This window comes from Cladophialophora bantiana, assembly GCF_000835475.1.
Source record: "Cladophialophora bantiana CBS 173.52 unplaced genomic scaffold supercont1.2, whole genome shotgun sequence".
Taxonomy (NCBI): domain Eukaryota; kingdom Fungi; phylum Ascomycota; class Eurotiomycetes; order Chaetothyriales; family Herpotrichiellaceae; genus Cladophialophora; species Cladophialophora bantiana.
In genome coordinates, this window is record NW_015971576.1 from 494,765 (window position 1) to 509,620 (window position 14,856).

Consider the following 14,856-nt stretch of genomic DNA (forward strand, 5'->3'; position numbering starts at 1 on the left):
CACGCCGATACACACAGCCTTCCTTCGAACCGCAGCACAAGACAACTATTAGACACCCGAGTGCACAAAGTTTAAGCTCACGCACCGCCGATTTGTTCCCTCCCACGCCCATTGAAATTTTTCCAGGGACAGGCACAGTCGGTGGAACCTCTTGAGACATTGGTGCAGCTGGATCTCCGCTGTGAGATCTCCGCTTTCCGCTGCTCTTGCGATCGACCCATTGATCTCTGTCCAGATATTGGTGGAAAGCCGCATGAGAAAATGAATTGCTCCTTTCCCATGCCATCGTGCCATCCACAATTGTCACCAGGTCCACTCTGGGCGAGACGATGACGAGCCAACCTGCTTCATACCCATGCCGCTGGTGGGGCTCCGTCAGTGGCTAGAGCGCTATCATGCCCACTCATCCCCTGTCTATCACAGCCTGATATGTGCTTGGCTGGCTATGTACCTCGCCTCCATTGATAGAGGTCAAATACCTACTCCCTTGTAGGGTAGCACAGTGCTGGCCCAAAGACTTCTTGTGTACTCGGTCCTTAATGCAACTTTCTCCACCGGAGCATTGAGAATCGTGATTTTCTGTGAAACCAACTGCATTCGAGGTGCTCGACAGGGAGCGAGGCGCAGCATTATCGTGGCATCTTCATTTCCAAACTACCAGACATCCAATAGGCGTATCTTGATTCAACAATCGGGTTCTACCCGCACGGTGGGCACAAGGGGCACCTCGTTAGCATTTTCCCTCATACTCAGCCTCATACTTTCGCGCTGCTTCATGCGTTGGTGATGGTGTCGTTCCTCCTGAACGACGAACCCTCTTTCACCGGCGGGCCTCGGTCTCGCACTCTCCCCAAACGTAATTTCCACCTTGAACTTTAAAAACTCGCCCTTTCCATTGTCGAAGATGGTGATGATGTCGTCTGTATGTAGCTTCCCGAACAAGGCTGCGTCTCCTGAGGGCGATTCCTTTCGCAGTTCAACGTCATTAACAGAGATACTCCCGCTCGCAGAGGTAGCGATCAGTGTTCTTATCCCAGGAAATGCTGTCCAGTCTTTTCCGCCGTCAACGTGAGCCTCTATGCCAGGTGCCCAGAATGTGATTTTGAGCGCGTACTTGGGAATACGCGTGTCTTTGGTGTCAGGGTATTGGATGGTGCAATCAATGCCTCGCCCCCATACAGTGAATCTGTCTTCGAGATTGACGGCTACGTTCGCGAAGGATCCAGGAAGGCTGGCTAACTTGCCGTATCGTCGCGGAGGCTTGATGAATTGCATTGTTTGGGAACTCATTTTGGTTGTGGTTTCTGGCTCTGGAGCAGGACGAATAAAACGATTCAGTTGTCCCATACTTCCCACCTCGCGACCAGTCTTCGCATCAATCGTGACAGCAAGCTCAACTGATGGTGGGGAGGTCCTAGCAGTCAAGTTCCCATGGAAAGTCTCCGCTTTTGCTCGTAGCCTGCTGGCTCTCGATGCATTTCTCGCCTCGACTTCCGCTTCGAAATCAACGGGGTTCTCAATGAGGCCGAGGTCGATACGACGAGTACATACGGGCTCTTCGCTCATTTGAGCTGTCTCCGCTATTTCATTATCTGCATGTGGAGTGACCGAAGCAGACGGCGATAGCTGACGTGTTTCAGGAGTAACAGGATTAGTTGTTTCTGGAGTCGCAGCATCCGAGATATCCGCATCAGGAGACGCCATGTTGAGCTGGCCTATTTGTTGCTCCGCCCCCATAAGGCTTGCCGCTGCACTCCCTTGGGTTTGGGGGACGTCAAGGACTTGAGGATATTGAAGTGGTTGGCCAGAAATTTCGGCGTTTTCTGCGTTGCTCCCTGGACCTCGATCTCCAAAATCGTTCACGCTGACCTGTTCCACTCGGTTGCGGATATCGTGTACTCCCATCGGTGTCGTCGGGCTCAGCTCGCTGCCAAATACGCCCGAACTACGGAGAACGGACGCGGAAATCTCTCCGAAGAGACGCTCTGTCGGTAGACCTGGCACGGGAGGTAATGGCAAGAAGCTCTCGCCGGGTGCTGGGAGATGAGGATATGTGATGTCTCCTTGCGTAGGTGACACATTTGTTGCTGTGCGAGCACGCTTCACCGGGCGATGTGGCGTATGCTCTGATGAGGGGAGTTGCGTCAGCTGGTTCAGGCTGTCAATCAACTCATCATCAAGCAAATCTTCGTCAACCTCGTCGACAACGTCCAGGTCATGTTGCGGATCGGGAATTGGTTCCTCGATATCCTCATAATTGCAGTGGTCAGGCAAGTCACGTAACCACGGATGCTGCAAGCATTCAGGCTCTTTCGGCCGCAGAACAGGATTTCGATTCAGAAGTTTCGCAACGAAATCAATAGCATCCTCTGATACCTTTGCCTGCCTTAGCATGTCGAAGTTGACATTTTTCGTCATAATGTTGTTCAGCATCTGCGCGCCGCGATCATCGCCTCTCCCGGTCACTGGAGGCTTCCCGCAGAGGAGATGGAAGATGACGGCGCCAAACGACCACATATCCACGGATTGGTCATACGGTGACGGTGGAGATTTTGTTGCAGGCTCTCCTAACCGACGCCTCTTGGATGCTGATCCCTGAGCATAATTCGCATATTCAGGATATACCTCAGGTGCACAATAAAGAAGTGTGCCACAGAACGTTTTGAGAAAGGTCTCTTGGTCGGTCACGCATTTCGACAAGCCAAAGTCGGATAACTTGACGACCAAAGGGTTTCGAGATGCTATGAGAATATTGTCCGGCTTGATGTCACGATGAGTGATGTTTCTTCGATGAAGATAATAGAGGGCGTGCAATATCTGTTTGGCTATCTGTTGGACGTCGGCCTCGGGAATAGCTCCATGTTTCCCCAGTTCTTTTGCCAGCTCGCCATAGGGAACATACTCCATCAGGATGTAGATCCAATGTTGATAAGTGTGACAATCGACGTAATTGACAATATTCGGGTGGTTGAGGTTTTTCATAATGTTGAGTTCGCTGTCAAACTTCATATCGAGGACACCGTTTTTGATAAACCGACGTTTGTCAAGCTCCTTTGCGGCGTAGATATCGCCATCTTCTTTGGTCTGAACCTTGTAGACGGTTGCAAAAGCACCTTTCCCAAGTAGACCCGTAAAGTTGTACATGGAACCTCCATTCCAGTAATTGCCATAGGTGCTTTCCCTCATGGAAGCGAATTGCGCCACATCGCCTCTTGCCGCGAGGTACTTTCTTAGATTCTCTTCATATGCGTCTTCGAAATCACCACGGCTCGGTATCCGTACCATCATCTTGATCTCCTGCTGCCTCGCACCGCTGTAAAGAGAAATAATAGCTCCATGCCTGAGGACGATGGTCGCAGGTTTGAGGGCGGGATTGCCTCGACGAGCCTTGGCATTGAGGTGCACATCATCCACGACAGTTCCATTGGTGGACAAGTCTTCCAGCATGAGGCTCCCTTGATTGTTCACAAAAATCTTAAAATGTACTTTGCTCACCAAGGTGTCATTGTCGTACGGGGTAAGAAGCACGTCGCATTTGCTCCTGGTACGGCCAAACTGAAAACCATCCTTGGGATTTTTGACGGCAGAAGACATCCGCAAAGCTATATCTCGTGGCTGGTCGTATTCTGCGCCGAAAAGCAGGTCATCTTGACTGATATCTTCTAGGTCGTCATTTTGCAAGATGTGATGGGGAGCAACCAAGAGATTGGCTTTCACTGCATCAAATGCAGCCGGGGAGGTTGGACTCAGCAGACATATCACATCTATGGCATCCTCATCAGAAACATTGGAGATGTTTCTCCGGATACGACGAGGGTCATCAACAGGCTGTGTCGCGGGCTGAGTGGGTTGCGAGACCATACTGAGAGAGTCGAAGAGTGGCCACGACCACTTGGACTACTCAGACGGAGAGGAAGAGGATAAAGCGAGAGACAAAGAAGGGGTTGACGCGAAGACCTGTGTTGTTTCGCAGCCAGTTGCTGCTACAGAAGATTGTCAGCAGACTGCTTCTTGTTTTCAGGCTGCACCCCTAACCAGAGACAAGTGGTTTTCTTTCACACCCTCTCTATTGGCGTAATATTTCGCCAAAACTATGCCGATCTGACCCGATTGAGCTGACGACGGAGTACCATCGCTAGAGCCGGGGTAGTCGACTTGACCATCGTCAGCAGTGTTCAGTTTGGGCATTCAGCGAGATAATATCCTCAAAGGAAGCAAGATAGTGTCCAAAGGCAAGTGGCCAATGCCTCCCAGAGCCCGCGCCACCACGCCCCAGGCGAAGACATCATGATGACATGATGGGAGAGATTGTCAATCTCAGTGCACATACCTTGATATTATGCCTTTGCACGGCCGGAAATGAATCGACCCAAATATCTGGCATTGTCCATATCAGTCTCCGACATCGAACGACCACATTTCCCCATCCACGATAACAAGCTTGCATTTATGCTGGCGCTGAGTACGTGAAGCGCGTATTTTTTCCAATTGGTGGTTTTGAAGAGCGACATTTCTTCTTTCAGCGCTTCCCAGCATTGAGCAAACATCCTGCGGAGTCTACAATCTTCAAGGATGTCGCTCGCCAACAATTCGACACATGCGGTAATCTGACTGACATAGGGTAGGGCAACCTACCGAGTGCGATTGCGCGAGGAAGGGAAGACACCCGAGGTATAGTTCCTCCTTGAAACTGTTAGCAGTTGCCCCGTGGCGAACTCGAAAAGGGATATTGTTTTCCTTACAAATCCTTCTCGGTTCTCAGGCAGGTAGATACATCCAACGAGGGCCAGGGAATCCTACACATCCAGAGAAGAGCAACGCTGTCAAAATGGTCGAATAAAACCACGAACACAGGGAGAAAGGAGGAAGTCTGTAGGAGGAGTCTTGACGCAGTCGAGTCTGTCTGGGTCAGTTTGGTCAGTCTACGGCTCGAAGAAATTTCCCCGCCAACGCAGGCGCAGGGAGGATCAGGAAGAACCCCTGCAGCTCCTCGCGACCTTGGAGGTCCGGACCCCAAGATTCTCAGGCGACAAGGCGACTTCGTGTACTTGTAGGCTTCGCCCGCCTGTTTCCCGGCTCCCCGTGCCTGACTAAAGTAGCGTGTCTCGGAGGCTGCGAGCCGGTGTGTCCAGGGCCAATGGATACCTGGTACTATACCCAGTACTTGTCCTGGTACATGTGGTATTCGCCTGCTTCGGCAGGATCGAGGTTCCTTATCAAAGGCGAAACGTCTCGTCACGTCACGTCACGCGCGATATCCGCTGGGCTGAGAATAGATGAGCTGCGGAGACTATGCGCGTACAAATACAGAGTACTCTGTACCAACTGCGGAAGGATTCGCAAATGGACTCGGTGGTCCAGGTGCTTATACGGGGTCCAATCAATACATTAACAAATTCCATCATGCACGACGCTATGGTGTCGTTGAAGCGCGTCTCCCACCCACGTCTCCCGCGATAATCCCGCATCAGAACTCGGCCTCGAACCCTAGTCATTCATATCCATTGCCGCTTTTGCCAGCAGATCTCTTCGGCGAATCTCCTCAGCTCGTTGTTCACGTTTGGTCTTGCGCAGGCCGATCCCCTTTGCTTTTCTAGCTGCCGCCCACGACGCAGATAACACCAGTGTTCCACCCGCTTGTCCGTTATCGACATCAACTAGAGCTTCAGTGGCTTGGACGAATGACTCTTTTAGACTTGGAGCCGACTCCGATTGTTCGTCGTTGGCATCGGCCAGAGCTTCAGCGGCTTGGTCGAATGCCTCCTCTAGAGTTGGGCCCGACTCCGGTTGTTCATCATCTGTAGACGCTCCTGGGAGGCTGATTCCGCGGCTCGCTAATGTAGCCAATCTCGTCTGTTCTCGTTTGCGGCTCCTGGCTTCCTCCACAGCCTTTTTGTATTCGGGAGTATCTTTGTCTTTCTCGATCCAATCCTCCAGGCCGAGCTCTTTGAGCTCGTTGTGGAGGATCTTTGTAGTCGTTTGAATGTGAGGCTTCAAACGTCGCTGTCCTTTGGGTTTACCGGAATTCCTTAGGTCTTGCTCGATTGATTCCGGCGTCGCGTGCTCAAACTGCGGCCGTTGATGCGCACCAATCCGACGAGGGAGGATCCGCCGAAGTGCAGCTGGCTCGGGGGCAATGCTTCGCCTGTCCGTGATGAAGTCGGGTTTTCTTCGTGATGATTGCTGCACCTTCGTCTTGCTGCGAGTTCTTCCCGCCGGCGCAGACTGAGTCGAGCCTTCATCCGCAGACGATGCTTCGAGAGACGCAGCCATATTCTTAGCCGTTGCACGATCCGCTAGGGTATGAAAGTTGGAAGAGCGATCCCGGTCGTCATCGCCAAACTCATCCGTTTCCCTCATTGACGACTGGAGTTCCGAGGCGTCTACAGGATCAATATCCATTGGTGGCTCACCATTGTTGTCAGGCAGTTGACCACTATCATCAAGACTATTCGCATCCTCATCCTCCGGTGGCTGGGCTTCATCGTTCATAGATCCGGTTGCACGCTCGGCAAGGACTGATTCTTCACAGTCGTCAGCTCGTGCTGACGACCGTAACGATGCCTGACCAAGCTCTGAAGTAGGCAGCCCTTGAGTCTCCTGTACGTCGGAGATCATACCGGTTGCTTTTGCAACTGCGCCAACGTTTTCGACCGGCGTAGAGCGCACAACTGAGCTAGAAGTCTCTATATCCCGGCTATGATCAGATGGCAGACGATTCCTGAGGTTCCGTCGAGACGGCACCATTGTGGGTAACATATTGTCTTTAATTGCGTGCTCATTACTGCATTGAGGCATCTTGTGCGAGTTCAATCTGGCTTGTCCTTGCTCTGGGGTCGATGTTCTCGAGCTATTAGAGTCATGTGCAGATTGCCTGTCGGAGTGGCTGCTAGACTGCGGAGTTGGCATTTGCGCAGACGATGAAAAATCTTCTGAGTACTGGGACCGGTCTTGCATTGCTCCATCTGAAGGCACCATTGCACTTAGTTTTAGGACGTCGCTGTCGCGCTTGCGTTTTCCTAGAGTGTTTCCGTGGGATATCTCATATAATGAACCCGAGGATGGTTGTCTGGTAGCGGTATTCATGGCAGATTGCACAATATCCCATTTAGCTTTAAACGCAGCGTTTTCAGCACGAAGTTCTTCCAGTTCTTGGGCGTTCGACTGGGCCGTTTTCATTGTCGAGATCATTTTGTGGAGAGTGCCAACGAAGTCAATTTGTGTAGGCTTATCGAGGCGAGGGACGTAGGTTTGAGACTTCAGCTCCCCAATGGATATCTTGATCTCCTCCAGCGTGTCGCGAAACGTATCCAAGACTGAAGAGATGGCTCGGAGTTGCGCATCATGCTCTAATGCCCTCGCCTCCTGGTTTGCTATTCTCCCACCTTGGGATTTCAAGTGTGCATCCTGCATGGCGAGTTGCAGTACGATGGAGTCTTGAGGTATCTCCCTGCTGTTTTGCAACGAAACGCGTGACGAAGTTCCCCAACTTGACTCAGCCATGGGTTGGAGACGTGGAGGTGTCTCTTCTCTGTGAAAGGGAGTATCCGAGCACTGAGGGGTGCCAATGAGGCCCCCCCTTAAAGTAGTATTTGGCTTTGCAGTTGCTCTGATAGCATCTCCGCCGTATCCAAACACAGGATCAACCGGCTGATTCGACTCGCTGCTCTTGAGACATGTCCTGGACAATTTGTATAGATACTGATTTCTAGCATCCAGTCAGTGTCACAGATTCTGTTGTCTGCGTTGTTGGGACCTTCCATACAACATATTTCTCCGTGCAGTTGCAGGAACCGCCTTGCAATACTGCCCAACTACCGCAGAGCATCTTGTGCAGAACACTTCAGCCAAGGTGCATCCTTCGAGGGCTCGCTGCGTGACACCTTCAGGGACGACTTGCGTCTTGCTGGTCGCGATCTCGGTTCCCAAGTGAGTGCCGGGGTGGACAGGGCGAACATAAGAACTGGTCAGGCGGATCCATTCGTTGTCGAAGATGCCAATTTGATTGTCGCATTGAAGACAATGCAGGTTGACGTGCTGCGACGCTGATCGCGACATGTGCCGGGATGAGGGAGCCATGTCGATGTCGTTGTTGGTCTTTAATGTTGGCTGCGGACATTGATTGCGAAACGGGGACACGGATGGAAATTATTACCAATGCGACCGAGACGCGTTGGAGGTTTAACGCGTCTCGTCAAAGCCAAACATGGCTAATACCGTCCAGCGCGGGGTACGCAGCCCCAATTAGGAAGGTGATTTCCAAGAGATCCGAACACCCCTAAAGCTGTGGCGGGCCATTGGATCTTCCTGCGCACATCACCGCTTCCCACTGCTACTTACGCCCTCGTACGCCTTTTTCAAACATTTGGTTGCTACCGATGTCGGAACAAGATTCTTCTTCCTCTCCCAGAATTGGGCGTGCCTGGTCATGCTCGCAGCAGCATCTAGACAAGGGTTAACTTTCACGGCCATAGTTCGCATATCAGCTAGGTCGCCGTACGGATTGAGCCTTGTATCCGGGAGTCTCGCATTCTCATCAGCCAGAAGCATCAGCCATTCCAGTCACAAGATGGCTTCCTCGCATATCGTCGAGGACAAACCAGATTCCTTCACCGACGTCAAAAAGGACTCCACCGTCGCAGCTGCGAACACCAACGCAGCCTCGCACAAGAAATTTAACGCCTGGCTACAACCTGGTCCCGCGGCATGTGACTTCCGCAGCGATGTAATGACCACACCCACGGCTTCTATGCTCGACGCCATCACAAACACCACATTACTTGACGATGTCTTCCTCGAAGACCCAACGACTAATGATCTGGAGTCCTATGTTGCCTCACTATCAGGTCACGAAGCCGGACTGCTGGTAATGTCCGGAACAATGGGCAACCAAGTCGCTCTCCGTAGCCACCTGGTTCAACCACCTCACTCCGTCCTCTGCGACATCAGGGGTCACATCCACAACTACGAGGCCGGCGGTGTCAGCTGCCTCTCGAGCGCCATGCTCATATCCGTCACCCCCAGCAACGGCCACCACCTGACCCTCGAAGACGTCCAAAAACACTGCATAGTCTCAGACGACGTCCACGCTTGTCCCACTCGGGTCATCAGCTTAGAAAACACCCTCGACGGGATGATAATGCCTCTCTCCGAAATCCGCCGCATCTCCCAATTTGCCCGCTTTCACGGCATCAAGCTCCACTTGGACGGTGCACGCATCTGGGAAGCCGTCGCCGCCGACGCCGGCAGTCTTCCCGACTTCACGCGCGAGTTCGACAGTGTGAGCATGTGCTTCTCCAAAGGACTAGGCGCGCCCATAGGCTCCATAATCGTCGGAAGTAGATCTTTCATCGCACATGCGCGGAGAATCCGCAAGATGCTCGGCGGCGGCACGCGGCAGGCGGGCGTCATATCCGCAGCGGCCCGCGTCGCCGTGGAAGAAAACTTCGGCCACGGTCCCAACGGTGAAGGCGGCAAGTTGCGCGCCAGCCACGCCCGGGCGAGGAAAGTCGCAGAGATGTGGACCGCGAAGGGCGGCAAATTGGCCAACCCCACGGAAACGAACATGGTTTGGCTAGATCTTGAAAACGAGGGCTGTTCAGCCGACGAATTCGCTGAACTAGCGAGCATGGAGGGCTTAAAGGCGCGAGGTGGACGATTGGTAGTGCACTATCAGATTTCCGAAGAGGCAGTGAAGAGGTTGGGAAGAGTCATGGACGCCGTCCTTCAAAGGAGGGCAAAAAGACAGGCAGAACGGGGTCAATGACAGGTAGCGGGAATGTCGACGGGCACTGAGAATATTAAATAGACAGAAGACTACAGCCGACCGCCTGCATGAGAGAATGACTAACGCTGTATTCCATTCTCAACGAAATTTCGGAGACCCGCATCGTGATATTTGACTTGCAAAAAGCCATTTCACAAGAAGGCCACAGCCGCCCGGTCGAGTTCTCCGTTCGAGTATCACATCGCAAGAAGTGCCCAAGTGGTGACGACTAGACAGCTAGCCGGATTCGTTGTCCGCGCGACTTTCTTCCCCCCTTTCCTCCCTCTATCGAAAGCACGAAGCGTCGAGTCGCAAGGGAGGGCCTTTCTGAGATGTTGCACGAGACATAGTCGGCAGTGAGATCTTATTTTCCAAGTCGATAGCGCCGAATGATGCCCAATTTCAGCACTTGAATAGCACAGCACAGCACAGCACAGCACAGCACAGCACAGCACAGACGGTTGCCAATTCCGACGTCCTTCACCCTCTCAGTCCTCCTGTTCCTGGTGACAATGGCCCTGGTGACCCATCTCAATTGCAGTAGCCGATCCTTTTCAAGACTCGACTTCCGTATCCAATATTAATCTCCCGAGACGATGGCCCCGCCAATAGCGCTCAAGCATGAACCTAGCTCAATGGCTTGAGGATGTCCCATCTGTCAACGTGCCCAGTTCATATGCCGCAAATCCTTGAAAGAAAGTTGTATTCAATCAGTTCTCATCGAACAGTGCGCACTTCTAGACATGGTCGAGGAGTGGTGAGAAAAAAAACCCCACAGCTCAAAAAAAGAAAGCCCACAAGCTCGGAAAATAGTTTGCCTAAATCGAAGCACTGCTTGTTGTGAAGAATTGAAATGAATTGTCTCCAGAGAAACCGTAAAGCGCTCAGCCGCACCGCCGCTCACCCGGCAAAAGCTCAATTGGTCGAAGCTCTGGTAAAAGAGCATGAGTATGCAAACTCCACAAAAGCTCTGCAATTGTGGCGTCATGCATCGAAGGCCGTTGCGTCTCCCCTTGAGTAGCATTGAACAAAGGAAATATTTTCGTGTCATTAAGGTCGTGCAAATGTTTGGTGTGACCACTGTGGTCTTTTTGGTCGACTTCGACACCTCTGACTTTGGTCACTCTAAATATGGCGCACCATAAGCCGGTCTGTGAGGAGGGATGCCGCCGCGAGAATGCAGATAAATTCTTTGTGTTCGATTCGAATATGCTTTTTTCAACCAGCTACACCCATTTGCCCCGGTCTCGGCTGGTAGCTCTGCCGTCCTCCTGGTGCACCAGCGTGACTTCCTCCACTATCAGCACTTCCTGCGCGGCCTCGGGCGTATGGGCTGTTAGGAACACTGAAGTTGAAGTCGTTTGCTGGTGCAGATGTTGCTGAAACCATGTTCTGTACAGGCCTAACAGAACTTTGCTTCTGCCATGCATTGGCCTGATATGGATCGACATCAACCCTTGTTGCAACGGGTCCAAGAGAGTTCGACGCCGAGGCGGGACTGCGAACTGGCGCATCTGGTGCTGCAACTGTTTGTTTCTGTACCTGGCCCTTGGCAATATGACCATATCTGGACAGTATTTCCTTGGTTGTAAGTTCTGCAGATCCTCCATGAAGGTTGGTGTCTGTCAAGATAGACTGTAGATCTTCGGGGACCTGGGAATATAGTCAGCTTCCATCATGACAGCGTATGAGCTAGTGCTTTCATACCTGGCAGAATAAATCATTGTATTCGATCAAGGTGTTGACTGCTTCAATAGCAAGGAAGCTATCATCGACCTGTGGAACTTGCGGCTGTCTGGCACCTGGTGCCTTCTCCTTCGCATACAAGATGTTCGGCGCCATAACGGTAGCCAGATTGTGAATGTCCATCTTGCTGCCAGATTCTTCATCAACCTGAGAGAAAGACGCTGCCCATTTGAGGAATGAGAATAACACTTCCATGGTATCGCGATGACTCTTCGGCATCAGGCAGCACGTGAGATGCAGAACCCTCCTTCGGCGTTCATCGTCCTCTATCTTTTGAGAAATGATGAAAAGCTTTTGCAACTTGAATGTCAACAGCGGGTCAGGCATCTCTCTCAAGAACTTCTTGAGCAGTGCGGCAACCTGCACAGGGTTTTCACGGCTGAGGTCAGGCGTCTGATTTGCATCGATCGCTTCTGCAGCTTCCTTGAGTCGCTTGATGTTGCCGTTCTTTCTGAAGACACCTTCGACCGACATGTCCATCTGTTTCATGGCAGATATACAGTCGTCAACAATCGCTGGAACCCTGAGGGCACCAGGTCCGACTCCGTTAGTCGATTCTGCTCCCTCTCGTTCAACAAGCGTCTCCAACGGGACACCGAAGATGCCCTTCTTCTTTGCGCTGGCATCACCGCGAAGTGCACGGCTGACTTTGCCCCAAAATGTCTGCTTTCGCTGTTCAATCAGACCTAGTAAATCCTCAAGGGTATATTCCCCATTCAACAAGGGCTGCATCGAAAGGACTGCCACATGTCGGACGATGAAATATTCCAAAGCGGATAGTTCCGAAAAGTATCTTTTGGTTCTAAGAGGGCTTTCGCCGCCCAGAAGATCAGCACCGCCACTAGATGCGCCTCGCTGGTGTCCATTAACAAGTCTCGGTTCATTGCCTCTGTGACCGATGAGGTTGGTGCCCGCATGGCGGAAAGCGTTCGGTCGTTGTTCCTTGGCCTGCTCAGCAGCAACAATCCTTGGAATGTCGTCCAGGGTCAGAGCTTCTCGATCGCCGAAGGTTAGTTCCGATTTCATACGACCATCAAGATCCTTCTCCTGAACGATCTGGAAGCCACCGGAAGTCCGGCTATCCTGACCATCGCCTCCTTCAGAACCTGGCCGCACTCCACTTGGGCCGTAGAGGATTTTAGACTCTCGAGCCTTTCGGAATGTCGTGGAAAGAGTGCGTTCGTTTCGAGTAGATCGAAGTCGCTTCATCTCACCCACAGTCTGTTCTAGTGACGATTCTTGCTGGCTCGATGTACCCGCATAAGACCTAGATCGTGATCCCATCTTTTGATGAGGCGTAACGGGCTCCCCTGTAGGTGAGATATGATGTCCTTCATTCGTATTGTATGGAGTCAGATTAGGATCATCGGATGTATGTGGTAGAGTACCGCCAGATTTCAGCACCTCAAGCAACCGGGCCAACGCAACTTGGAGTAGGAAGACATATTGCTGTAATTTGGTGACATGAGCGAAGCCTGAAACTGTGTCCGGCGTCCGTCTTGCATGATCAAGACAGTACACTTTTTCTTCTCTTTCGTTATACATCGCACTTGCGAGATCGCTTGTCAAATCTCGTTGGCAGACGCTGCAGGTAAGATGACGGGGCTTCACATGCCATCTTCGACCGTAAATCATGACGCATTCGTCGTCAATGGGTTCCATGCATGCAGAACAGCAATCCGATTCTTGGCTAGCAAGGCCTGCAACACTCTCCTGTAAATCTAGTGATTTCATCTCCTGCTCTTTAATTGTTTCCAGATCGGCAAGCTCGTCCAAGAAGGCATGCAGGCCTTCCGGGGACCCTTTCTCACGTTCAAGCTTCAGGGCTCCTTGAAGACCGATGCGAATGAGTAATTTTAGGTAATGAGCCAGACCTGTAACCAAGGACAAGAGCTCCTGGGTGACTCCAAGTTTTCGCACGCCAGTTTCCTGAGTTTTGGAGAGGAGTGTGAAGAATGCCACGACCTTTTTGCAGAGTAGTTTCGCTTCTCGACCGTAAGCAAGTTCTTTGAGGTCAGCCTTGACGACCAAAGCTGCGAGCGTGTCGATTGCGCCGAAGAGGATGTCAACGTGCCAGATGAATTTTCGCGCAACAATGACTCCATCGACATAGACGCCATTACTGACGTGGAGAAGCATATCTGAGATGCATGAAGCAGAGGATTCCTCAAAGGTGGAAAGCGTGCTCCAGATCCTGTAGACCTTGTCCTCCATCTTTTCCTCGTCCTCTTTGACAGTTTCCCGCTCATCCTCGGTGACAGGGGCGTGAATGTCTTTCCTCTCCACCTCTGTTTCGGTTTGTGCAAGTCGGACATTCCAGAACTTATGGATCATGTAGCATTCAGGGTGCCAGTGCTGATTCTGACCATTCCGGAAGATCTCAACAAATTGTTTTAGAATAGCAGTCTGGCAACCGTTGCATCGTTGCGCAAACTGCGTGGAATAGTGATAGTGACAGTAAACTTTCCCGTCATGTTCGTAGTAGCTGTCTTGAGCGCCGAAAACGGTTGGGCAAACCGAGCATGTGAAATGTTCGATGTGATATTTCCGGTCGAGGGCCGTGATGTAGGAGCCACGAAGAGCGCCACCGCATTCAAAGCACAGAAGATCCAAGCGCCGAAAATAGTCCGTTTCGCAAAGAGGAAACTGCCCAGATCCATCCTCGGTGTCTACAGGGAAAAACTTCGAAGCGACAATCTGACCACAGTCGGCGCACTTAAAGCAATCAAGGTGGAATGTCCCACCAAGAGCACGGACAAATTGACCAGTCAGAGCCTCGCCACACTTTCTGCATTGCCGGGCTCCAGAATTGGATGACTTTCCTGTACTGCCATTTGTTCTTGATCTACTCCGCTCTCCTTGCCCGCCCACGGACCTCTTTCTTCCGGTTCGACTATCAGAGGAATGTCTGGCGTCGCTGTCGTAGGGAGCGTCGTTTGAATTGCCATTTGCGTTGTTTGGTGGACCGTACGTGTACTGACCATTGGCATTCTGCGAAAGTTCATTCTGGTTGCGAGGAGTGCCTATGGTGTATCTTATTGTTCCAGAATTCCCCTGCTGCCGCTCTTCAAGCGGAGCTGCCATACTTGGATTGCACCCAGACTGCGTTGCATGAATATGTGGCAATTGGTCAGGTAAACATTCGACAACCGGAGCCTCTTTGACAGCGCCTAGTTGCGAACGCAATTCAACCACACCCTAGAGAAGTAGCTGGCTTCCGTCGTATGACAGTATTGTGCGCGTCTCTTGCCTGCGACTGTAGCAAGTCCATGCAGCAGAAAACTCAAAGAATTAATGATGGACAAGGGGAACTGTGTGAATCTTGTGTGAATCTTGTGGTATGT

General features: G+C 51.8%; 4 protein-coding genes across 4 annotated transcripts; 1 reads left to right on the plus strand and 3 right to left on the minus strand.

Moving 5' to 3' along the window:
• Positions 1-684: 684 nt before the first annotated feature.
• On the minus strand, positions 685-3,861 carry Z519_01187 (uncharacterized protein; the record flags this gene model as incomplete). The annotated part of the gene is made up of 1 exon (XM_016758944.1): positions 685-3,861. The coding sequence occupies one exon, from the start codon at positions 3,859-3,861 to the stop codon at positions 685-687; it is 3,177 nt and encodes a 1,058-aa protein (XP_016624272.1).
• Positions 3,862-5,487: 1,626 nt separating this feature from the next.
• Positions 5,488-8,079, minus strand: Z519_01188 (uncharacterized protein; the record flags this gene model as incomplete). The annotated part of the gene is made up of 2 exons (XM_016758945.1): positions 5,488-7,708; positions 7,766-8,079. 2 exons carry the CDS (start codon positions 8,077-8,079, stop codon positions 5,488-5,490), a joined length of 2,535 nt encoding a protein of 844 aa, XP_016624273.1.
• Positions 8,080-8,569: 490 nt separating this feature from the next.
• Positions 8,570-9,766, plus strand: Z519_01189 (uncharacterized protein; the record flags this gene model as incomplete). The annotated part of the gene is made up of 1 exon (XM_016758946.1): positions 8,570-9,766. One exon carries the CDS (start codon positions 8,570-8,572, stop codon positions 9,764-9,766), a length of 1,197 nt encoding a protein of 398 aa, XP_016624274.1.
• Positions 9,767-10,984: 1,218 nt separating this feature from the next.
• Z519_01190 (uncharacterized protein) lies at positions 10,985-14,596 on the minus strand (the record flags this gene model as incomplete). Its single annotated transcript, XM_016758947.1, has 2 exons — positions 10,985-11,419; positions 11,474-14,596. The coding sequence occupies 2 exons, from the start codon at positions 14,594-14,596 to the stop codon at positions 10,985-10,987; spliced, it is 3,558 nt and encodes a 1,185-aa protein (XP_016624275.1).
• Between the last annotated feature and the right edge of the window lie 260 nt (positions 14,597-14,856).